Raw genomic sequence first — 25,688 nt, forward strand, 5'->3', positions numbered from 1 at the left:
TTTAAATGAAACACAACTAAGAGCTAGATCTGCATGATAAATAGGATTTTAATTGTGATCATGATTGATGCTTCTCTCAATTAGCATCTGTCAGCAAGCATAATCATCTGCGATATTTGCCTGGTTATGTATTCATTTATTTATTTTTTTTACATTTGCATTATCTTGCACTGATAACAAGCTTCCATAAGCTTTCATTTTCATTTCCCTTTCTATTTCTAGTGTTATTTCTATTATGTTAGTGGCTAATTTGACCCACATATTTTTATTTCTAGAGGCATATTTTTATGCAAAACAAATAATTTCTTTTTTTTTTTTGCATGACTATTTGTAGTGAATATTCGCACACTGAGGTGCAAATAACAAAAAAAAAAAACATCATTTGTACTTACATAATTGTACAATAAATATTTTAAGTATTTTTTTTACCTGACTCTTTAGCAATTTGCCTATAGGCTTTCCAAAATGCATCTGTGTCAAAACTGTGCATGCGCATGCATGAAATGATAAATATTCAAGAAATACGCATCACACAGATGTTTACACTGTTTTATGCTGTTGTTTTAATAATAATAATAATAAACTTAATTTGCAATTGTTGGAGTTAATACCAGAGACTTCAGAGGTTTATCCTTTGAGAGAATTTTCTTCTTGTACTAGATTTCATGTAAAAAAGTATGTTTATTTAAATGCAAATTGGCATTCTCTTGATTAGTACTTATGTAAAAGTGTAATAATTCTGATGCAATATAAATGACGATAATCGTGATAAAATTTTTTGAGCAAAATAAGAATTATCAGCTCTAAGACCTTTTGAGTCTTAAAAGAGCCATATCTAAACCAATCCAATCTTGTGTACTGTGTTTTGTCAGATTGAGCATATAAAAATCAGCAGACAGCACCGAACATCAGGTGTTTTCATCTGCACTTGCAGCTCTGGCCTCTTTGCTGACACAGATCTGGAGGCAGGGGAAGATCAGCAGAGGTTAGATGCAAGATGGTTCTCCATGGAGCACTGAGTATAGTTACAAGAGAATTCAGGCCTCCTAAACGCCGAGATGAACAATCGTGCACCATAAATCAGAGCGATGATTCAGCTTGGTCATGAATAAAACTGCGAGGCTTCAGCTCCATGAAGCTCTCTCCTGCAGAACTTGTCATCAAAGATTAATTAGAGAGGTCCACAGGACTCCAGCGGTCTCTTATGGACACTCACAGTGCTGAGATACAGTAATTTAACCTGGAATATGAAGGCAAATTATTTCATGTAAATATAAAATGGACATAAACTAAAATATTAACAGCAATGACGCTACAATGCTCTGTGCTAAAATGTGCTAACTGTTGTGCTGCTTAAGATTTTTGTGGAAAACATGATGTAGGTTTCTTGACAGGATTTCTCATGATTCTCATATGAATGGAAAGTTAAAAATTATTTGAAATTTGAAGATTCTTACAAATAAATTGGTGCCTTTTTCAATCAATTTACAGCATCCTTGCTGAATATACTGTAAGTCTTCATTTCTTTTCAAGTAATCTTGTGTTCAAAGTAACACAGACTGACCATGGTGCTCCTCATAATAAAATAATACAAATATAAATAAATAATGCCCCTGCAAACCTGAATGCATTATAAAACTATGAGCAATAGCAAAAATAGCATAACTCCAGATAAAGATGCACACATGCATTTTCTACAGTGTGTCTAAATCTGCATGCACCATAAAATAAGTCTTCATAGTGAAAAAGAAGTGAAATAGACGTAGAAGACAACAGTCTCAAGACATCTTCAGTCCAGTGTGTGTATGCACATTTCAAACACACAAAACCATCGTTTTACTCCGTAAAGGCCTGGAATAACCTCTTTTGGAAACATGTATCTGTGCAATATGCCCTCTGTCAGGCTTTCTGAATTAAGCACAACAAAGTGGAGCAGGCAGCAGAGTCGGACTCGGCTTTGAGAAAAAGGCCAGGGATTTCAAACGCCTGCATGCGCACGCCACCTAAAAGCTCTTCCTGAAAAATTGATACGCTCTATGATTCACATCTCGTGAGGTGGTGTTATTGTTCAGAGCTGCACATCTCAGCCAGACCCAATTTCCTGTAGTCTGTGAAAGCGTGCCACTGTATTGAGCGTGACACTGAGCAGACGGCTCTCTAAAGCACCAAATAAAACAGCACACCGGACCTCAAAACCAACATCCATTTCTCACACGTTTGGTTGGAATTCCTACTGTCGACTTTGTTTCAAATTTTTCTCCAAACAGAAGAAAATCTATCTGGTCTGTTTTGTTTCTAGTATTTGTTAGATATTATAAGCATGAACTTCATTCTTATGTAAATTACATGACATAATACTTAAAAAATTATAGATGCAAACAAGATATGAATATCAATATATACTGTATGTTTATAGTACTAAAATTATTAAAACTAAAATTAAAATAAAAACAAAAGCTGAATTATAAAAGTTCAAATATAATTGCACATGCAGCATCTCAAATGCTGCTCTGGCGCAGCATTATCATTGTTAATTAAATAGGAAAAATTGTTTTCATGAATTGCAATAAAACTGAAATGAAATAAAATATACAAACTAGATGAAAATCAAAATGTATCGGAGAAATGTTGCCTTTGCAACTAAATGAAATAAATTAAGTTGAAATTATTAAAAATAATGAAAACTGATATTAGAAAAAAGTCAATTCATATTAATGATACTAATGAATACTAAATCTGGCAAAATTGCTAACAAACAATACATTTCATTTAATAATTAAAAATAATAATAAAAAAGTGACTTTACTCAGTGAATACAACATCCATTTCTCTATTTATTTTTGTCAATTTCCCTGAATTCACAATTTTTGTTCTCTTGAACACTGGATGGAAGTACTGCTTTAGGCACAAATTATTTTTGCAATATTTCGATTTTCTGCAAAAAATTAATTCACAATTTTAAATATATATAATATATGACCATAGCATTATACCATATATAAGACGAGAACAACTCTAATGCAAGAAAATGCAACAGCAAAAATAATACTATGCTGCCAAATTTCTTCCAACGACAATGACAACAACAAAACAACTGTGTTTTGTACTCTTTTTGTTTTTTATTTGCAAGCAAAACACTGTTAATGGAAGGAGGCTTAAAGACATTACAGACAAACACACCCCACGAGATATGACAGAGTGCTACGGTCCCTGGCAACCAGCCCAACTTATTAAAAACACACTGCCATGTGCAGGCTGAGCACGAGCCGTCTGATGGGCTGTGCTCATTTCTTTGGGCATGTGATCTACCTGCACGCCACCATTCAGACCTGAGCCAGCCGGTGGCAGCCAATGAGGTGACTAGAGGATGAGCGTGGGCATAGAAATCCACTGACCTCAGGATAAACAGACTGAAATTTTTAAAAGAGTGTTTTTATCAGCTGCCCATTGACTCCAACAGATGAGATAAACATGACCACACTAGAGAATACACTCACGCTCCTTAAGTACAGCAAACCATGGAAACTCTGGAAAGACTGAATATGGGAGAAAACACATTCTTAGGAGAAATGATGCGAAGCAGAAATCAGTAATCTATAAAGGAACTAAGAAGGTGTCTTAGAACTGCTGTGTACTGCCAAAATATTTGCACTGAATTAATAATGGATTCCATTTAAAAAAATGTCTGTGTGGTGATACCATGGTACAATGGTGGTATTAGATGTCAATGCTATAATGTCCAATACCATGTTACTGAATTTTTATTATATTACATGTTATTTAAATGGTAATCCAAACTACTACAACTGCTGTCCAAAAGTTTGAGGTCATTATGATTTTTTTAAAATCTTTTTAAAAGAAGCCTCTTATACTCACCAAGGCCAAAATTAATAGATTAAAATATATTTATATATTATTATATATTTTTTCCCTCTGGGATGCTATGATGAACAGAAAGTTCAAAAGAAGAGCATTTTTTAAAAATTGAAATCTTTTGTAACATTTTAAACCGTCACTTGTCGTCAATTTAATGCAACACTGATGACTAAATGTATCACATTTCCTAATATTGATTTAGAACAAAAATACTTTGACCAGTTGCGTAAACCATCTTGTGTATGTAGCATAATATTTATCATAATATCACAGAATACCAGAGTTAATTCCAAAGTAAATGTCCATAAAAACCGGTACAGTAACAACATGGTACTGTAAATGTTTGAAAAAATATGTTTTTCTGGACATGTACTATAGTAATACTGAATGTGATACTGAATATGATATATATTCATAAAGCATGGAATTTACATTGTACAAAAAGGTACTTTAAAGTATACTGTACCATAGTATTTCCACAGTACATGTCCAAAAAACAAGGCGATACAATTTCGCATACAATGAGAATAGAGTAAACTTACCAAGAATAAAGTACCAAAATGTGCCATGTTTTTTATGGATGTGCTTTCTGCTTTGGAGTGCCACATAAATACAATTCAGCACCATGGTATATATATCAAAAGTACCATGGTATTACCATCTGATGGCTGTGAGATACGCTTCAGACTGCAGCACCTGAGAATAAAAATCATCAAGAGGGCAACAGTGATGCTTCATTGATGGCTCCTTCCAGGGTTCGAACCTATAAAGTACCAGCCCAGAGCTTCAACCATCCTAACTGCATTGAAATATTAATGAGGACTTTAAATCAGATACCAAACAAAAACCATCCAGCAACCTGCCATTTCAAATAAAACAATCATAATGCAACAAAAATATTCAAACTTTATGCACATCATCGACAAGAAGACTTGGTATTACTTTGATAAAATACCATGCTTTTGGACATGTGATATAGTAATATCATGGTATTTTGATATCATAGTACTAAATTAGATGTAGTCAAAGAATACCATAGTATCGCAATGATAAATGTCCAAAAACATGACATATACCACAGTAAATGTCCAAAAATCACAGTAATTCCATGTTAATTTATGGCAAATGAAACAATCATAATGCAACAGCACAGAATGTTCCGGATTTTAACCAGCTGGTTATTAATTAATTGCACACTCGACTGAAATTAAAAGCTGCAAACAGTTGTCACTTTAGAGAAATGACAACAGAAAGAAAGAATGGTGTGAAACAGAGGGTCTCAATAATTTCGGTGGTCCTCGGTCTTGCTCCGACCCAATTTACACTTTTGAGAAACAGGCTGTTTTAACAAAAGTTATTAGGTTTGTTAGAGCTGATACAAGAAAAGTACACTCATTAAAGGGTTGAGAAGAACCTACAGACAACAAAAGGAAACTAAAGGACGCTTAGTTAAGAGACAAACATGAAACGGACAGATGTTATTGGACTCCTACCTGTCTGGGTGAGCTGCGATGCACTGCGGCTCTTTCGGCTCAACCCCACGACTGCCGCCATCTTGGCGCCGATACTGGAGCGCCGTTTCTTGTCAACGGTTCCCACCAGGCTCACGGCCGTGTCCGACTGGCTGCCGTCGGTCTTCTCCAGACTGCACATGTCTCCGCCGATGCTGGTGCTCTTGGTCATGTTGCCCCCGGCCGCCGTTCCCATTTGCCTGTTTTTCATTTTGGACGTAAATTCACTGTCAGTGATGGCCCAAAGAGGAGAGACAGAAAGAGAGGAGGAGAAGCGGTGGAAGGGAAGAGTAGAGGATGGATGGGGGATGGATGAATGAATGGATGGATGGATGGATGGATGGATGAATGAATGGATGATGGAAGAGAGAAAGTAGAGAGTTAGGTAAGTAGAGGGTGAAGGGGAATGGAGCCTCAGGTCAGAATAAGGTCAAAGCCAAGGTTAAAGGGTTTAGGCCTCCAATCAGCTTAGGCTGCTTTACGGGAAAGTTTTGGGATAGGCCTGATGTTCTAGATGTTAAGTTTTAGTAGTCTAACAAGTAAACGGAGTAAAACAAAGAACATGGTATATACAACTACCAACAGAGCGTCAATCTACAATGTTAAACAACCGTCGCTAGCTCTCTCAATAGTGCTTATGCTTGTGATTCTATTCTTTTCTATTCTATTCATAAATATTTTGCAGTGTACTGAACACACACCGAAAAAAGTATATTCTAATGAGTAATTTTATATAGTTTTCCAGTTAAAATGGCAAAAGATATTTAGATATTGAGAAGCAACAAAGCATAAGACTTGTTTTTAGAGATTGTATCTGTAGTTGTTTCAAGAATATTTAGTTTTTTTTTTCACAAAAAAAAAACTAATAAATAAATAAAAAAAATAATAATAAAAAAAGCAGTATCCAACAACACAATGAAAGCCGCAATTTTTAACATCACCTTCTCCGTTTATATTTGAATGGATTACCAAAATTTAAAATAAATAAATAATAATAATAAAATCATGTCACAATGTAGCATACTACTGTTTGACTATTGTTTTTTCATGTGATACTTTTCAAAAATTTATTATAAAATATTTACAATTATTAAGTAATACAATAAACTTTATATATTAAATATTAAATAAAATTATTATAAATAACAAAATACTTTATATATATATATATATATATATATATATTAATATAAAAGTAATGCAGTATTTATTTTAAATAATGCATTATTTAGTGTTTATACACAACACTAGAACATATGAAGACTGACCATTAAAAACAAAACAATAGACATGAAAATAAATATACAATGGTTATTGAAGCTATGTTGCTACACATGAGTCTGACATAGCATGTTGCTAATTTACCAAAGCAGTATATTTAAAGAATAATAAGCATGTAAAATACATAGCACAAAAAGGTATAGGAGAAAAACTTAAAATGTTGTGAAAATTTAAGCAATAATTTTCCACCCTGATAAAATAAATTCTGCTTCCCCATCATCTTGAATGAACTTGAGCTTGTGGTAATGCGTTATGGGATTGATGGGAGCATGCCTATACTGCCTAAAAATGCTGTTTAGCAGCTCACTGCGAGTCACAGCTCACACACTTCCAGTAAACTGTTCCTAAAAAAAACATAAAAACTTGCAGCAGTTCACCCATTTCATTCTAACTAATATGAACAATATCTCAGGCATGAAAAATTCAGTGAAATGACTGCGTTTGATCTGTTAAGTTCAGTTATTCAGCACTGAAATGCATGCTGCTCTATATACCACACAGGCTGGTCTCTATTTATCTATCAGCATGAAAAAGAAGAAAAAAAAAGGACACGTGTAAAAAGATTAGTATCTCACGTGGCTGTGAGTGAACTGTGAAGTGAAAAGACAAATGACTTCCTGGGCAAAGGATCCTAATGAAATCTTAATGATTATAAATGGTTTTAAATGATACACATCCAGCCATAGTTCTGCTCTTCTTCATCATCAATGCAATTAGAGCCAGAGAAACATGTGAGAGAAATCAATGAGCTCTGACATGTTCTTCAATTACTACAATTAGACTTTTCAAAAGGCAGCTCTGTCCAAAAGCCCTGCTCAAATACATCAATCTGTCTGTAATCTGGTAATCTTAGATCCTAAAACATTTGGGGCTGATATATTTTTTTAGAAAGAGTGGAAAATACTGTTGTAGTATCAGTATAAATCACTACACGTGCTACAGTAGTGAACTATTTATCCAGTCAAATGCACTGAGAAATCACACCAAATAGATCACAAATTAAATCTCTTTCATGTATCAATTCTTTTTCTGAGAAAGCAGTGGGATTAAACAGAGACCTCTGTTATTTATTTTTTCTTTCTAATTTAACAAAACTTTAATTTATTAATTTATATATATATATATATATATTTTTTTTTTTTCTTACTTTAATTCTTCCCAAGGAATTTTGAGCAAACATCTAAGACAAAGTATATACTTGCTTTACTTATTGTCACCTGACCTGGGCTTGCAGTTTATGCATCACACGCATACATCGTTTATACCGAAGCAGAGATAGACACATGAATGTGTTCTAAGCAAACAGCACTGAAAAGATACTCCAAAATTATGGTTTGTTGGATTCAAATGATGCATTCAAATGTTGATTACAAAATACATGCACGTGTTACATTGTCAAAGCTGCTACAAGGGGTGCAATAGCAAACTACAGCTCAAAACGGCATTTTGTAGAATCTGTTTTGAGTTTGAGGTCTACTGTTATCAATGTGGAGCAATACAACTGAGCAGAATCAAATGTGTAGAGTATGTTTCTGGCCTGATTATAGCGATACAAGTCTCTGGGGAAAATCACAACCCAACACAATGTTCTGAAAGTTAAATCACGGCTCTAAAGAGATACTATTCCATTGAGTGATTGATTGGACGGGACGATGCCAGACGCTATATTTATCATGCAGACAGCTCCCTCCAGCAGCGCTGCACATGAGACTCTCACATTTCACGGAGAGAAGTGTTGCACCGCCGCAGGGCTTCAGATTGCCATTACCCTCCTCTCATCACTGTAATGAGAACGGCTCAAAGTGCTGTGTCCGACACAAAACCCAGATGGAGATTAACATAGGATGCCAATTTACAAAATATTTCATGCTGCTGTGATGACAAGATACATCTGTCTCTCTGGATTATGTCACACCAACTGATTGACAGAGGGAATTATCCGTACTATAGATTGCAAACAAATTCACAAAGACAATAAGAACACTTATGTGGTTGTCAACTTAACTTAACTTAATAACTGTGGTTGTACTTAATGGTTTATATGGATGGACAAGGACTAATCTGCAGTTTGAAAACCTGGCCAAAGGTCATTGGTTTGAAAAAAAATTCATCTCTACCATAATTATATTGAAATATGGACCTTACCTGCGCTGCATTAAATAAAAAAATATAGATAAATAAAACAAAGAAGCAAAAAGATGTACATTCTTTGATTTGAATCTCTGAATCTTTGAACTATATCTCAAGCACCATCTTAAAATGTTGGCCTTACCTGCTCTGCAAATAAAATAAAATACTTATTAGCTTTGATTCTTTGAAGTAAAGCTCCAAATGAAGAAATCAGCACCTTGAAATCTTGGCCTTACAACATTTGCCTTAAAAATAAATAAATAATTTCTTCTTCTATTTTTTTAAGCCTATGTAAACAGTATAGCAGGAAGGAAGCTCACTAGGTTTTGGAACAGAGCAATAGTTTTCCAACTACCTCCTGATGACAATATCAGCTCATCTAATTTGACTTCGATCACCTGAGCATCCCTGTCAGTGAGACCATGTGCCACTGGATTACACCAGGATCATATGATGGTCACAAAAGGACATTACAGCTCCAGCCAAAGTGGACATCTCTCTACCAAAGGCCAAAGTCTCCATCCAAAGCTTCTCCTGATGGTCTGTCAGGAGGTCTTGGCAGATAAGGCCATCCCTCAGGCAAATGCACTTGGCATATGTCTCTCAGGGGATGTTTTTTATTCATGCAAAGCTGAACAGACTGTTCCTTTTTCATGCAGATTTTGCTAAGTGAATTTTCATCTAGGCCACGATGTTCCTTTACACCAAACAAAACCTGCATGATATTTTTGTGTTCACGGAGTGGCTCAGGTCCATTTTCTTGATTTAGAGGCACTCTACACCTAAAATTTGGACCACTGAAGTGCTAAAACCAGAGTAAGCATAAAACATCCTCTCTCCTTGACGGAATGTGCATGGTTTTAAGATCTTTTTTTTTTCAGGTTCATGACATTGCATCGCCTTGCTATGATAGCTATGCACCGTGTAACTGTAAGAAAATGCAACCATGCCTTCAAATTTGCAACAAACTTCAGGTCATATTTCACCATGAAATGTAACTCGCATAATGTCTGAAGTGTGCGACCTGTATGAATGCATCATAACAACATACTGTGCAGGGTGGGAAGGGATGCAACAAATATGATGATAAAAAGACAAAGAATATGGGCACCATCTCTGTCCTTGAATTTATATAGAGGTGGTGATGCAGACAATCAGTTTCTTTGGAAACAGTGCCATGGGTCATTGGCGTTTCAGTTAATTGTCTGTCTAAATGAATGTAGCTTATTAAGGACCCCAGATTTAGTTAAGGCATGAAATTCAACCATAACCACTATAAATACATATTTTTTTAATGTCAAATACACGAGGGCTCTGATAGCCTGAATAAAATAAAATCTGCCCTTGAGCTGCACACTAATAAATTATTTTAATATTTTTTTTGTTTTTGTTTTTGCTTTTGAAAACTGACATCGTGGAAGTGATGGACATGATGGTCTTCATTTTACAATCATAGGAAGGAAAAAAGTTGGCTTTGCTTAAAATGAACAAACACAAAACATAAAGTACAAATTTTAACATCCTCTCCTAAAAGTTAGTAAATAAGGAGAATGTTGCAAGCTCAGATATGTCAGCAAACATGGGTCATGAATATTGAGATATATATAAAAAAAGGGAATAGCACAAAAACAAAGTTCTCACTTCCATTCTAAAATGTGAGCTGCCCACATAGGTAGTATTTTAAGGCCTTATATGTGCATATGCGCTGTCAGTGGACAGGTGGTAATAAGTTACTAATAAAAATGTTCAAATTTATTGAAAATGAACTGTTTTATCCACTATTTGTAAGTGCTGTGCATTTTTAGTCTAGAGTATTGACTCATATTAACGCCAGAGGGAAACACAACACTTTAAGAGTGGGGGTTAAAACTTTTGAACAGGATGAAGATGTAAATAAATATATATAGTACTATATATATATTTAGTACTGTCCTTCAGAAGCTACAGAAGATATTGCTGGTGTTGCTAATGAAATTTAGTCCCATCATCGACTTCCAGTCCCGATCACAAATGGCAAATACTGAAAGTGTGATATAGACGACAGCATCTATTTTTTTCTCGTGCTTGAAAACGGAAAGTGTCTACAGCATCTTGCAAATTAAGAATGAGCTTTCAAAGCTTAGTCAGACAGTCTCTAATTGACATTTCTAAAAATGAGATGCTGATGATTTGATACAAAGCAGAAAGTCAGCATTAGTGTCTGATCACATCATCAGAGCAGCTTCAGTTTCACATTAATTATGCTTTCTGACCATATTTAAATACTATAATTTTTCTACCATCAAAGGAGCATTTCACGTACCACCTAATGCCCACAGCAACTACATCCAACTCGGCTCATCAACTCCAAACTTACCCACTGCAGGCGGCACAGAATGAGTCAGAGTCTATCAAACAGAACTCAAATTTGCATTTGAAAACAGCTTATATCGAGCACAACAGAACGCATGAACAAAAAAAGTCAAATTACTGTGGACTGTAGGCTTGTGATCAAAGATATATAAAGAAAATATATTGACTCTGAAAGCCATTTTTCTATCTCTATTGAACTCTGCCACAATGACCTCTTGGTAACACTTTTCTGTAACTTTATTTAAAGTGCCCATATTATGCCATGTCCAAGATTTCCTTTCATGCAGTGTGTAATGTAGCTGCATGTGAATGTAAATGATCAGGAAAGTTGTAAAGCTGAAAGTGCACAATAAATAAAGTTATCGTCTCCCAAAATAAAGAATCGACTCTCTACAGCCTAAACGAGTTGTTAGTAATTTGAATCCCACTTCCGTGATGGCTACACGTCACTGGGTAACACATTTGCATAATTCCTGGCTATGTTCTATGTTGGTCGTAGACCAACTTGACCCCGCCCTGGGCCCTCTGACCAATCAGAACAGAGTAGGCTCACAGAAAGGAGGGTTTTAGAGAGACTGAAGCTTAGAACTGCTTTGAACGAATCGTTTGAGAATCGCTGGAAAATTGGGTGATATTAAATGCATATTTTGAGAAAACGAAAGCATTTTTTGACCTTGCATCCGTGTATTCCTATTGTAAAGACTCACAAAAAAAATATTAGGACCCTTAAAAATGGCATAATAGTGGCACTTTAACTACTGTTTATTAGCACAATATACTTTATTAAATTAAATCAAAGCATATTCATTATTCCATGTAATAAAAGTAATATTAACAAATATTAATAAATACTGTAACAAATGCATTGCACATTAACTAATTTTAACTAATGGATCTTATTGTAAAGTGTTTTATTGTAAGGTGTCTAAAATTATATTTTTTACTTTTAATAATTCATTATGTTATTAATGGATTTAGTTAAGTTAAAGAGAATTAAACTTCATTTTCTTAGGATATTTTCTAAAGGACTTCTGCATTTTACACTGAAAATCTGATTTGAAATGGTCCGACTAGAGGCTAATAATACCACAGAAACCAACGGAAATGAAAAATAAAAGAGTTGAAACATCTCATGATCGTCTGTGTGCTGTGAACACAAGCTTCAGCAGCCACTCACAAACCTCACTGACTCTTTATGCCTTGTAAGGCAATGCTAAGTAACCTCTTTATGGCTTTGTTTTCCTTCTTGTTCCCGCTTGCTAGTTTCATGTATATTAGTCATGAGATTGCATAACTAACCCACAGAAAACTGCCACCGAAAATCATGCCTCTTACACATTGCAAAAAGTCACCTAATGACTCATTGTAATCGCTGCTGACATCACTTCCTGTTTTCTCAAAGCACATATTGGCTGATCCAACATGCCTCAGTGAACACATACAGACAGAAAGATCACCATTGAAAGCAAACACTTAAGCCTCTGAAAGCCTCTTCAGCTAAATCACTGTTCCTTATACATAATATGAATCCATCCATTCGCATGTTCATTTAACGCAATATGATCAACGATTCGCTTCAAAGGTCTGCGTACGCTTCCAGTCACTTACTAACAAAGGAAATCATGTTCCGATCTCCCTCATTACAAACTTGATCAGAGTCTAATGCATCGGTCAGAGCCCCAGATGACAAGAGCTCTGTCAAAACTGAGAGATGAAGAACATGAGCTCAGAAATATCACAAATGTGGTGATGAGAGAAAGAGACTGATGGACCCCTGATGCATACAGTATATGGGTGAATCTTATTTCATCAAGTAATCAAAAGAAAGCAGATATGATCTTTTGTACAGGTATTAAGAAAATTAAATTGTTTTTTTCAACATTTTAAAATGTTTTTGCAAACATTTTTGTTTATATATATATATATATATATGTATATGTATGTATATATATATTTATATATATATGTATGAACAAAAACTATATATAAAAATATAAATAAACTACAATTAAAAACTAGTAAAAATTACAAAAATATACAACAAAATTTATAAAACTAATATATATATATATATATATATATATATATATATATATATATATATATATAAACTACAATAGTATCTCAATAATACTAAAATAACAAAAATTTTAAAGCATTTTACAGCATAGCTATTACAGTATTTTACTGTAACAATTATAACTCTAAAAATCATTGTGTGTCATTTGTGTCAAATACTGTTTTCATTTTAACGAGAATGGCTGTTAGCTTCAGTATAAAACAAAATTATATCAAATACAAAATCTAACTCTAAAGAAGAGAATCAGGGACTGCTTAATTGTCGTGAAAATAAGGTCAAAATGTATAATAAGATCAAGTGGATATTAAGCTGTATCTGAATGGAGGCCTTTACATGGGCAAAAGGGTTATTAGAAGGTTTAGAGACATTAAAATAAAACGCATTTCATGACAAGTTCTTAATAAACCTCAAATAAAGCAACTATAAGCTTTGAATTTTAGTCGCAGCATATTAAAATACCATACAGACACTAAACACACATAAGCTGAAACATGGCTGATTCATCCATCATGAGCAGGTCACCATGGCTGGCCATCTACTGTATCTATACACTCATTTCACTGGACTAGAGTTGGAAGCTTTTCCAACAAGATATCCTTGACTTAATTACCCAATTCCTAACTTTACCACTGTCCAATTCCCTATTCCCAACTCTGCATGATAGTACTGAACTATGCTATGATTGGTTCTCATCCTAAATGTGCACAAACAATATATATATATATTAAATATATATATATATATATAATTCAAATATAGATAAATCTATCTGCTCTATAAAAAGAACAACAACAATAATAATTATTATTATTATTGTTGCAATTGCTTTTGTAATATATATATATATATATATATATATATATATATATATAATAAAACTAATTCAAATATTAGTGAAAATTATAGAAGTACCACAATGACACTAAAATAACACTGGATGTAATGTAAGTAAATATATTGTTTTATTTAACAGTTTTTAAATAAATAAATAAATACTAAAAGTAACAGTACTTTTGAAAAATCTGTTAAATATAATTTGAATACTGTATTATCTTTTTTTTGTATTACTATCACTTTAAGGGTAAAACTTGGAAATTCTGAAAACCATTCAAGTGCACCTTGTTTAGGCATGAACAGCATATATAAGTAATATGTTTATATCTAGCGGAGTGTCTTGTAGTTATGGTATAAGATACAGCTGGTTGCCATGGCTATAGTTTACCTGAGGTCCGTCTCTGAGACCGTCCTCTGGGCCACACCCTCTTCAGACTCCTCCTCCAGCTCTGCCTCCTCTCTGTCTACACTATCTGTCTGTTTCCTAAGCTTTCCTGCCCTCCCCCCTCCTCTCTTGCTCCCTCTGTCCTCTAACCCTCCTTCCTCCCGTTCTTCCTGTAACGCCTCTCCCACCGACTCCTCCCTTTCCCTGTAGAGGCTCCGCCCCTGCACTTCATTGCTGTGGGTGTGGCTTGCAGAAGTAGAAGCAGAGGTGCAAGCAGCATGCAGAACAAAAATGAAGCACAGAATATGTGTCAACACTACTTGAATGTAAACTGCAAAGTAAGAATGAATGAATGACAACACAACAAAATAACGCAATGCAAACAGTAAAAACAACAGAAGCACATATGATGGAACAAAATGTTTTGCACAGCTCGCAGAACTTAAATATTCACATCTAGTATGTTGTATGAGAGTGCACTAGGTTGCTGGTGATTGTTTACTAATAGTAAATGTAACTTCGTGTTCAGTGACACAGAACCAATTATAAAAATAATGGGACAACAGACAAACGCTATAAAATTACACTGCCGTTCAAAAGTTTGAGGTCAGTACACTATTTTTTAAAGACGTCTGTTGTGCTTACCAAGGCTTCAATTATTTAATGTAAAAATGCAAAAAAAAAAAAATATATATATATATATATATATTTTTGTGTAATATTATTACAATTTAAAATAAAGTTTTTCTATTTGAATATATTTTAAAATGTAATTTATTCCTGTGATAGAATGTTGAATTTTTATCATCATTACTGCAGTTTTCAGTGTCATTCTATATAGGGCTGTCACTTTTAGTTCGAAAATCGATTGCACAATCGATCAGTCCAACCAAAAAAAAGTTTCGAAAATCAAAATAGGGAATCAATTTTAACCAAATATGTACACTATTAATTTTAAAAGAATTAAACAACAAAAAAATATAGATGTAACAAAACTCACAAACAAGCAGAAAAAGAAAATAAAGAATTCCGAGAGTGCAGTATGCGTTGCGAAAGCTAGACAGAAAATACCAGCAATTTTACGCGCCTATAAGACCCAGTGACGTCGAAAGCGATCTCTTATGCTGCGTTCACACCAAATGCGAATAGAGCGTCTGGCACGAATGACTTCAATGTTAAGTCAATGTAAAGACGCGTTTACGCGCGTCTGGAGGTCTCGCGGCGCGGTAGACGCGAATTCGCCTCATTCGCGCATCTAGTTACAGGAGATTCTGAGTTATGAAAAGGACCGTTGCAAGCTGACAGCTGACAACTTCATGCCAATAAATAAGAAATATTGCTGACTTGTGCGTTTCTAGCGCTCTCTTTACGTTCGTCCGTTATTTGACGTTGAAAAAGGAAACGTCTTTTTTTTTAGACATGGAAAATCGATTTTACAATCGATTCAATGAACACTTATGTTTTAAAATCGAAAATGATTTTTTCACAAAAGTGACAGCCCTAATTCTATATGCTGATTTGCTGATCAAGAAATATTTCTTATTATTATCAATGTTTAAAACATTTGGTACTTAATTTTTTTGTTGTTATTGTAAAAACATGTTTTTAAGGATTCTTTGATTGAATAAAGAGCATTTATTTTTTAGATTTTTTTCGTTTGTTTTGTAATATGTAAAAAAAAAATCTTTTTTTTTTTTTTACCAATTTAATGTATTCTTACTGAATAAAATAAAAATTTACAAAAATTTGACGACCCCAAGCATTTGAAATGGTGTTCACATTCACTTGAAAATGTAATGACTATAAAATGTTTAGTCTGCATTGATTTGAAGCCAAACTCACTTAAACTGAACCCAATCCTGAACGCCCTTAAACCCAGAAAAGATGAAGCCTACAGAGCTATATTTCTCTCAGGCCATGTACACACTGCAGCTAAATATGATCATCACTCCTTTTCTGTGTGCTTAATCGTGTTCTGTACACAGCAGGTAGTTACAAGAGTGATAACTTCATTCTATAACCAAATGTATGTCTGGAAGATTCAGATATGAGATGCATCTTGACCAATTCGTAAATATGGATACCAGTTTAACCAAAGCGAGTTACAAATGAGAAATATAACAAGCAATTCATTACAGAGCCAACAATATTTATAGCACTGACGTAGAATTCAATTTTCACGCAGTCAGACTAATATTTGGCTAAGAACTGTCCACTTTAACTTTAACTGAAAGAGACTGTTTTAAGTGACCAACTACAGCCATTTAAGACAATTGGTTGGGGGAAAATAAATGTTCATCAAGCAGTAAATATTGATTATTTCACATTTGAACTGCTTTGAATTTCCATTTAACTTCCTTACATCCAAATTCAAATTCTGTGTCCATTTTCAATTCATATTCAGGAATTACATTGTGATAAGGCATTTTCAGTTCTGAATGGTGCATAAACTGAGTAAATAAGAAGAAGACCGATAAATAAAGATGTATCCGGGCAGACTGGTAAAACATTTCCTTGAAGCGGGTCAATGAAATTAAAATGGCAGGGGTTTGGATAGTTTTTGCTAGTTATGTGTGCAATATGCATTTGACGGTCTGTGAACGTATGGTGGGTGATATGATTATTAATAACTAGTAATAACTGCCAAATGAAAATGGTGTTTCCAAAATTAAATCTAAAAGTATTTTTATGATTTTAAATATTGAAATAAAACTGAAAAATAAACTATAAATATTAGATGACTGAAATGAAGTACTAAGTGCTAAAATTGCTAAAACTTAGAAATAAAAATAGAGTTAAACATAATAAAAATAAATCAAAACTGAAAAAAATGAAAATAGAATCTCATTCAATAATAAATACTGTAATAATACAACTTTAGTTTGGTCCAAAACACCGAACTACTAAACTGTTATTAACTATTATTAATTATTAGTTAAACTATTGGCATACATGTTTCTTGTGTACAGCCAGGAGATGCCAAAGCATGAGGAATTCACTCCTGCAAATAAATGAGGCACCGTATTTTTCGGACTATAAGTCGCATTTATTTAGACCCAAGAACCAAGAGAAAACATTACCGTCTACAGCCGCGAGAGGGCGCTCTATGTCTTCAGTGTAGACTACAGGAGCACTGAGCAGCATACAGCGCCCTCTCGCGGCTGTAGATGGTAATGTTTTTTTTATTGGTTCATTTCTCTTGGTTCATTTCTCTCGGTTCATGTCAAATTAATTTTGATAAATAAGTCGCACCTGACTATGTCGCAGGACCAGCCAAACTATGAAAAAAAGTGCGACTTATAGTCCGGAAAATACGGTAGTCATTCACAAAACACTAATCAGTATGTAGGTGGCCTCAAAGAACAGCCCTTGCTGTGGACTATACCTGGACTAAACTCTAACGCACAGGTTTGACAGTGATTCTGACTCAAGAAGAGGCCGTCTCACCTGATCTTGCGGCTGCCCCGCGGCCGTTCTGATTGGACAGAGATGTAGCTCATGCTGCTAAATCGAGACGCACTGCTGGTTCTCGACACAGCGGACACGTCGCTAACATCACTGTCCGAAGACTTGGCCGAGAGGTTTTCTCCCCGCTGAGGATCCCTGCCTGAACGCTGCAGAACAAACACAACACATGCAGTCAGATGCTTAGAGACAGCAAACAGAAAATACAAAGGGATTAAAGGGCATAGAGGCTAAACAATATCAAATGGGGAGAAGGGCAAAAATGACAGTAGGATTTTTTTGGGGGTAATGTGAAACTACTGTTACTTTTCTGTGCATTACTTCCATGTTAGTGGCAGAGAAATTTTTAAACAAACTAAGAGCTTAATTTAAAATATCTACAATGAATTAAAAATAACAAATGATAATAATGAAAAACAATAACAACAGCAGAAATAATAAAAAAATAAATAAACAACAACGACAATAATAATTTAAAAATAAATGATAACTATTCAAAAATAAACAATAATAAATTCAAAATAAACAATAATAAATTCAAAATGAACATAAAAATAAATGATAACTATTCAAAAATAAACAATAATAAATTCAAAATGAACAAAATATGATGTAAATATCAACTATCAAATAATAATAAATGAAAATGAAAACCAACAGCAAATAAATAAAAAAAACTAATTCATATAAATAAATAGACAAAAGAATACATGACTAATAATAATAATAAAATTCTATTAATGAGAATTCCTTAAACTCAAACTGTACAATATGGGTTTGATTTCCAAGGAATGCATGAACTGATAACATGTTTACCCTGAATGCAAAGTAGCTTGTTTTGGATTAAAGCAAAAATATGTATATATATATATATATATAAAAGCAAAAAAAAAAAAATATATATATATATATATTTGTAATTTTTTTTTTTAAGAAGCCTAAAAAAAGACAACAAGCATCATTAAAAAGAAAGCCATTGCATTTACACTAAGGCGTTCCTGGCTATTCTCTCTTGGATAGACATGGAGAGGTACAGGATTGTGGGATCTTATGTAACATTTATTTATAAATTGCTCATGGCTCGCTATGCTGATTATAAACATTACGTCCTAAATGGCGCCTCTATTAGACAGACCAAACAAACAGAGTCTTTACCTGCTTTAAATAGAATTCTGCAGAACTCGAATGCCTGTACAATGCTTTTCATACCACACGCTTAAAAGGATACAAAGGGAAGGCGATATGACTGTATATGGCACTTAATCTCAGCACAATGTCCAGTGTAGACAAACACTAATGTATATCCTGAACAGAGAGTCCCTAAACCTGGAAGACTATATAGGTCTATAAAAATCTCCCAACTGCGGGAAGTGGGTCACCAAACACACATCATGTTTTATCTATGATCACTTCAGATCAAATAAGCAATCTGAATGGCTAAAAAGTGCTCTTGGATCTAGTTAAACTACTTGGATAGCAAAGCTAAAGCTATAAGCAAAAAGTAGCTACTGTAACTAAACTGATGCATTTAAAGGGCGTGAAAGAAGAACTCGTAAACTAAACTAAAATAAATAAAAAGTAAAATAAAAAAATAATTAAAATAAAATAAAAACTTAAAACATAACGTGCACAAGCATGCATGCAAATATTTTGAGATTAATAAATCAAAACAAGAATTACCTTGTCCATATGAACATTTAGATTTTTTTAAAGGGAGAGTATTTAAATAAAGGATTATAATAAAAATATTATTTTTCAATTATTATTATTATTAAAGCAACCATGAGTTTTATTTCACTGTGATTACCTCAAGTAGGATGATTGCAACTTAAACAGAAAATGTTATTATAAATACAAATATTACGACTAGAAAACACACTCATTTATCTTGAGTTTTCATGAGTGATGAACCATTTGAATCATTTAAAAAGTTAGTTTTTAACAGTTTTTCACTTTAAGTACTGGAGCAGTAGACCACATGTACTTGCCTTGTGATAGTCCTGTTCCAGTCTGGAGTCTGAGCCCGTTCCCTGTTTATACTTGTTCATCTTCAGTTTCATCTGCCGCGTCTGCTCCTCAACATCCATAGCACCTATGGATCACAGCAGACGTCAATGAGGTTGCGTGTTTGGAAGGTTGTTGAAAAAAATGCCTCACTAATGAAGCGTCTGAATAACGTGGAATGGTTTAACAAAAATCTTTCCCATCTACAACAGTAATGTACAACACTGAACTAACAGCGCTAACTAATAACATTTGTCATGAGGTGTTTCATACAATGCAGCATGATCACAGCTAGTGTTTCTTAAACGTTAATTACCATCTGAGCATATGAGACATCTGTATGTTTAATACCAATCTGTCCATCCATAAAAAAGTTAAAAAACAATCTTCATCAAAATGCCTGTCACCATTATTAAAGACACTGCTGTTTAAATTTCTCAACACATTTTCATATTATAAATAATGCAGCGCGGAGAAGAAATATATAAATAAAACTACTGTAGCAAATTACAGAGGGGACAGTACAGCGTTCAATAATCAAGAAGCTAACAAAATTTTAGGTCTTTTTACGAGAGTTGGCTTGTGTAATAAACCCTTCACAAGTCACACAAACCTGACGCACTTTACCGCATCTGAATATTAAAGAGTCCTTCACTATTAATAAATCAGAGCATAAAATAAATTAAGTGCATGTGCAAGGATCAATTAAATTATATTGTGGTATATTTTAGTGTTAGTATAATTTAGTACTAAATACATTTAGTGTTCTAAATGTTTTTAGTATGTTATGTAATACTCTAAATGGTTGCTAGGGGGGTTTATGAGACTGCAGCGTGTTTTTATGCAGTGCTCGGGTGTTGGGTGTGTTTTTAACATGTTATTTAGTCGCTAGACTATCCTTAAGCAGTTACAAGGGGGTTGTTTTCAGCATGTTACTATATAGTTTTCTAGGGTGGTTCCTTACTGGCCTGAGTCTCTGTAATACTAAGACTAATACCAAGAGCAATATTGACGAAAAGCCCAATTTGATGTTTGTTCATATAGCAAAACTCATATAAATGTACAACTACAAGCAGAATTTGTCTGAAAAAAAAGCTTTGTCGGCACAGGTGCCGCAAATGTCAACAGCAATTTTCTCTTTCAAATAGCATTTGTGCTGTTAAGTAATTACCCAATATTTAGTGCTCTCAGAATCATTAGATTCATTGGATTTAATTGCAGCGCTATTACTTATAGTGAAGTTCATACATGTAGGACATTTTTTTGATGTTAATGCCACATTCACAACTGAAATCGCTTTCAGAAAGCTTTGCAGCATGGGAAACCTTCCTCAAAGTCAATCCGTACTCAAGTTTAGATATCTGCAATGCCAAAACCATATAACACACTTCATTCTCGATACTCTCTCTATTGCTTTAAAGTTGTTCAAAGTGAGATGGGGGGATGAATGTGGATGCAAATAAAAAAAAACTTCTGAAAATAGCTACGATGTGATATATCTGCACTTATGCTGTCTTGAAGCCAGCTTCATTAGCTCAAGCCATAACCAAGAACGGGTTCAGGAGGTAAAGCCGATCAAAAAAGGCACTGTTACTGTGGAAATGAAAATCTTTAAAAAAAAAACACACATTATCGACAGTCCACTGCCATAAAACACTAAGAATGACAAAAAAAATCTAACTCAAACTCTCAAACAGCTTAATTATTACTTTTATTCAGTAAGGACACATTCAATTTGATCAAAATGATAAACTAAAAGGCAGAAAATACTGAGGTTATTATTTTATTTTAAATAAGAACAATCACACATGATTATGACTGGAGCGGATAAGGAAGCTTATGAGCTTCACAGCAAACAGTAACTCTAATGATTTGCAATAAAGAAACTAAGTGAACAAAAAGGGGCAGAGAGAAGGAGTGATGGATTTAAAAGCCAGAGAAGACACCCAAACAGCAGAAAGAGATGGAGTTCGCTTTTCAGGCACAGTCCCAGCATTTACTCCTCTATGGTTTTTACACTCACTACAACATAGAAAAATTATAACAGCTACTGTAGATTTGAATAATTTAACTGTGTGCTGCAGTGCAAACTGATAATAGTTGAATCTCACAAAGCCTGTCAAAAAATTGTCATCTATATACAGTATACACAATACACTTAAAAGTGCATTCTAATTGATACCATATTCCATTATTAATATTATTAATTTATATTATTTTTAATGCATATTATAGTTTAGATCAAATTAATAAAAAATGGTTTAATATATTATTGTAATTTACACAAAAAAAAAAAAAAAAAAATATATATATATATATATATATATATATATTTTTTTTTTTTTCTAATCTCATTACTATATATATATATATAAACTAGCAATTGTTATTAAAGCTATAAAGTCAGAATGCTGACTCACAATTGTGACAAAACATCAGAATGGTGAACTTTTTACTCAGAATTGGGCATCTTTTCTTCTTTATTTTTTTATACCCTGTACGGAAACAAGCTTCCATTGAAAATATGTGTTCTTTGTGAGATGAACCCTAATGTTGACACTGCTCACTGACCTTCTGGAATATCCATTAGCTAGATTCTCTAGATGATAAATCAGTATTCATTTTTGAGTGAGTTGTTCCTGAACGGGAGTGTGACAAACAGAGAGGAGCTGGGACACGACGTAGAGGACGAGGAGAAAAGCAAAGCAGAAGAAAGGACAGACCTGAGTTTGTCCGACCGGGGGAGTCCATGTCTTCTGGGAGGGGGGGAGTTAGGGGTGAGGGGGTCACATCACAAAAATGGACAGACAGACAGACAGAGAAGAGGGGTGTGAGAAGAGGTATGCAGAAAGAAGGACGAGAAACCAGGGGCAAAAACACACGGGAAGGAACACATCAACAACAACACCACCACAAACACCACACAAAAAATGAGGGAAACACACGACAAGCAGATAAAACCACAAACACAAGTTTCAAGTTCCATGATACAAACAAAAAAAGATATATTAAAGAAGAGCAATAAAAAATAAATCACAGTTCAGTGAGAAAACACGAAGAACAGCCAGTCCTGCTTCAAAACAAACCCTGAAACACTAGAGGAATGTTAATAGAACATGCAGTCAGGAATGAATTAAAAAAAGACCTGTGGAAAGAAAGGAGGATAGAAGAGAAAGGAGGAGGACAGTCACCACAAACCCTGAAGAGAAATAACCTTCATTTGACAAGACCAGGACCTGACACCAGTCGGATGCTGCACAACACTCACAGATATGCTACAATATCTAAGCAAAATAACAACAACCATTTATTGCACAAAGTTAGTGTCATACTCCAGGTGATTCGAAGTCTTACAGTAATTTTCTGGCAGTTAATTTGTTTAAAGCGCTGCTTTAAAATGTAAAATTGCGGCAACACATGGTCCTGATTGGTTTAGGTTATGGGTCAGTAAGATTTATTTTTTGAAAGAAATTAATAGTTTTAAATATTGTTACACAATATTACTGTTTTACTGTATTTTTGATCAAATAAATGCAGCCTTTGAAAGCATAAGAGACTTTTTCAAACACATAAAAAAATCATACCAACCCCAAATTTTTGTGTGGCAGTTTACAAAAACACTAAATCAAAAACTCCTGACAGCAATTCTATCATTGGTGGCCATTGAGTTGTTTAGAAACTCTGATTTGACAAAAAAAGGAATAAATAAAATAATTAAAGATAATAATAATAATAAACAAAAACAAAAATGCTTTGCAGCTAGAGTGGACATTTTGCAGGCATTTGTAATGTATATTATCTGCTGCAATGCATAATGCATCACACCATGAATAATGCATAAATCTCTAAAAGGCCACAAGTTTTATAAAATTTTACTTTAATATAGTCACAATCGGCTGGAAGTCACTCATTTCGCCTTGGACAATGAAACAGACTGAAACTGCACTACAAATTGCTGTCACTTCCCATTTACTGTAAGCATGCCCAAGCTGAATATATCTACAGTACCTTAAAGAATATCACAAAAAAAACTAAAACAAAAACAATGAAGAACCTTTACCATTCATGGAAACTTTCCACACTGTAAAAGGTTCTGTATAGTGCAAACAGGTTCTTTACATTATTAAAATGCTTTTTTACTCTAAGAAAAATAATGGTTCTTTTTAGAACTGCTCACTGAAAGTTTCTTTGAGGAATTAAAAATGGCTGGCATCACTGGAACAAAAACCCTTTTTGGAACCTTTATTTTTAAGAATGTAGAGAGAACATCATCCTACACTTCACTCATATCTGAATCACCCTCTGGAGAAAGTGTCCTGCTGATCCTTCAGTTTAGCCATGATCACAGATATCCCAGAATCCCTGTTTAGATCATTTGTTCAGTACTGGTTTAGTATCTTTTATAATGGCTCTGGAGTCTAAGGCCACTTTGCGCTAATTGGACACCTTACTCCTCTCCATATTTAAAATCTTGTTCTGTGTCTTCACAGAGAACACAGTCTGCTGATACGGCTAATTTTTTTTTTTTCTCAGTGTTTCATTGTTCTCTTGAGCTATGCTTTGATTCGCCGCAGCATTAATCATGCCACGACCCCGCATGCATGATCTTGTGTACCCAAGCACATTTTTTATGCATTAATCACCCTCAAGATGATGTCATTCCCCACAGACGGATGCACTGATGGAACATTAATTAACCGGACCTGATATGGACCCTGTTAACCCCCCAACCCACACACACAATCGTCTTATCAGAAAGATGAGATCCTGGGAGCAAGACAAACGCTGTTCTGTTTGCTAAAGACTATGCTCGTCTCATTGTCATTTGAATTTAGCTCAGTAATACATATAGTGATACAGTGCACATTTTAAATTCAATTCAATTTAATTCAAGTTTATTTGTATAGCGGGTTTTTACAATACAAATCATTGCAAAGCAACTTTACAGAAAATTATTTTACATTTTTTTGATCATCTTTCATATACTTTTATTCAGCAGAGATTCATTAAACTGATCAAAAGTAACAGTAAGGACTTTAACACTGTTACAAAAATAATTATATTAAAAAAAAAATTATATATAAAAAAAAAAAAATATATATATATATATATATATATACAGTACAGACCAAAAGTTTGGAAACATTACTATTTTTAATGTTTTTGAAAGAAGTTTCTTCTGCTCATCAAGCCTGCATTTATTTGATCAAAAATACAGAAAAAAGTGTAATATTGTGATATATTATTACAATTTAAAATAATAGTTTTTAAATTTATTATACTTTAAATTATCATTTATTTCTGTGATTCAAAGCTGATTTTTTGGATCATTATCACATGATCCTTTAGAAATCATTCTAATATGATGATTCATTATCAAAGTTGGAAACAGTTCTGCTGCTTAATATTTTTTCAGAACATGTGATACTTTTTAGGATACTTTGATGAATAAAAAGTAAAAAAAATAAAATTAAAAAAAGAAGCTATGTTTTTAAAATATAAATATTTTGTAATAACAATATACACTACTGGTCAGTAATGTGGGGTCAGTAATTTTTTTTTTCTTTCTTTATTTTAAATAAAATCAATACTTTTATTCAGCAAGGATGTGTTAAATTGATAAAAAGTGATAGTAAAGAAAATGTATTATTAGAATATATATTATTAGAATTTTTTTTTATTCTGAATAAATGCAGTTCTTTTTAACCTTTTATTCATCAAATATATTAGACAGCAGAACTGTTTCCAACACTCATAATAAATCAGAATA

General features: G+C 33.7%; 1 protein-coding gene across 13 annotated transcripts in view; it reads right to left on the reverse strand.

Annotated features, from left to right (window-relative positions):
* LOC132103362 (regulating synaptic membrane exocytosis protein 2-like) overlaps positions 1 to 25,688 on the reverse strand; it is a 171,751-nt gene that overhangs the window by 20,321 nt on the left and 125,742 nt on the right. For 10 of the 13 annotated variants that reach the window (XM_059508415.1, XM_059508411.1, XM_059508413.1 and 7 more), the window contains 3 exons: positions 19,903 to 20,006; positions 17,897 to 18,063; positions 5,370 to 5,614 (listed from right to left, as the gene is read on the reverse strand). In XM_059508415.1, the coding sequence (XP_059364398.1) occupies positions 5,370 to 5,614; positions 17,897 to 18,063; positions 19,903 to 20,006 (516 nt within the window). Of the gene's footprint in view, positions 1 to 5,369; positions 5,615 to 14,452; positions 14,648 to 17,896; positions 18,064 to 19,902; positions 20,007 to 22,641; positions 23,493 to 25,688 lie in introns of those variants that run through there. The other 3 variants (XM_059508420.1, XM_059508409.1, XM_059508421.1) reach the window with 3 other exon arrangements.

The sequence above is a fragment of the Carassius carassius genome, chromosome 24 (genome assembly GCF_963082965.1).
Source record: "Carassius carassius chromosome 24, fCarCar2.1, whole genome shotgun sequence".
Taxonomy (NCBI): Eukaryota; Metazoa; Chordata; class Actinopteri; order Cypriniformes; family Cyprinidae; genus Carassius; species Carassius carassius.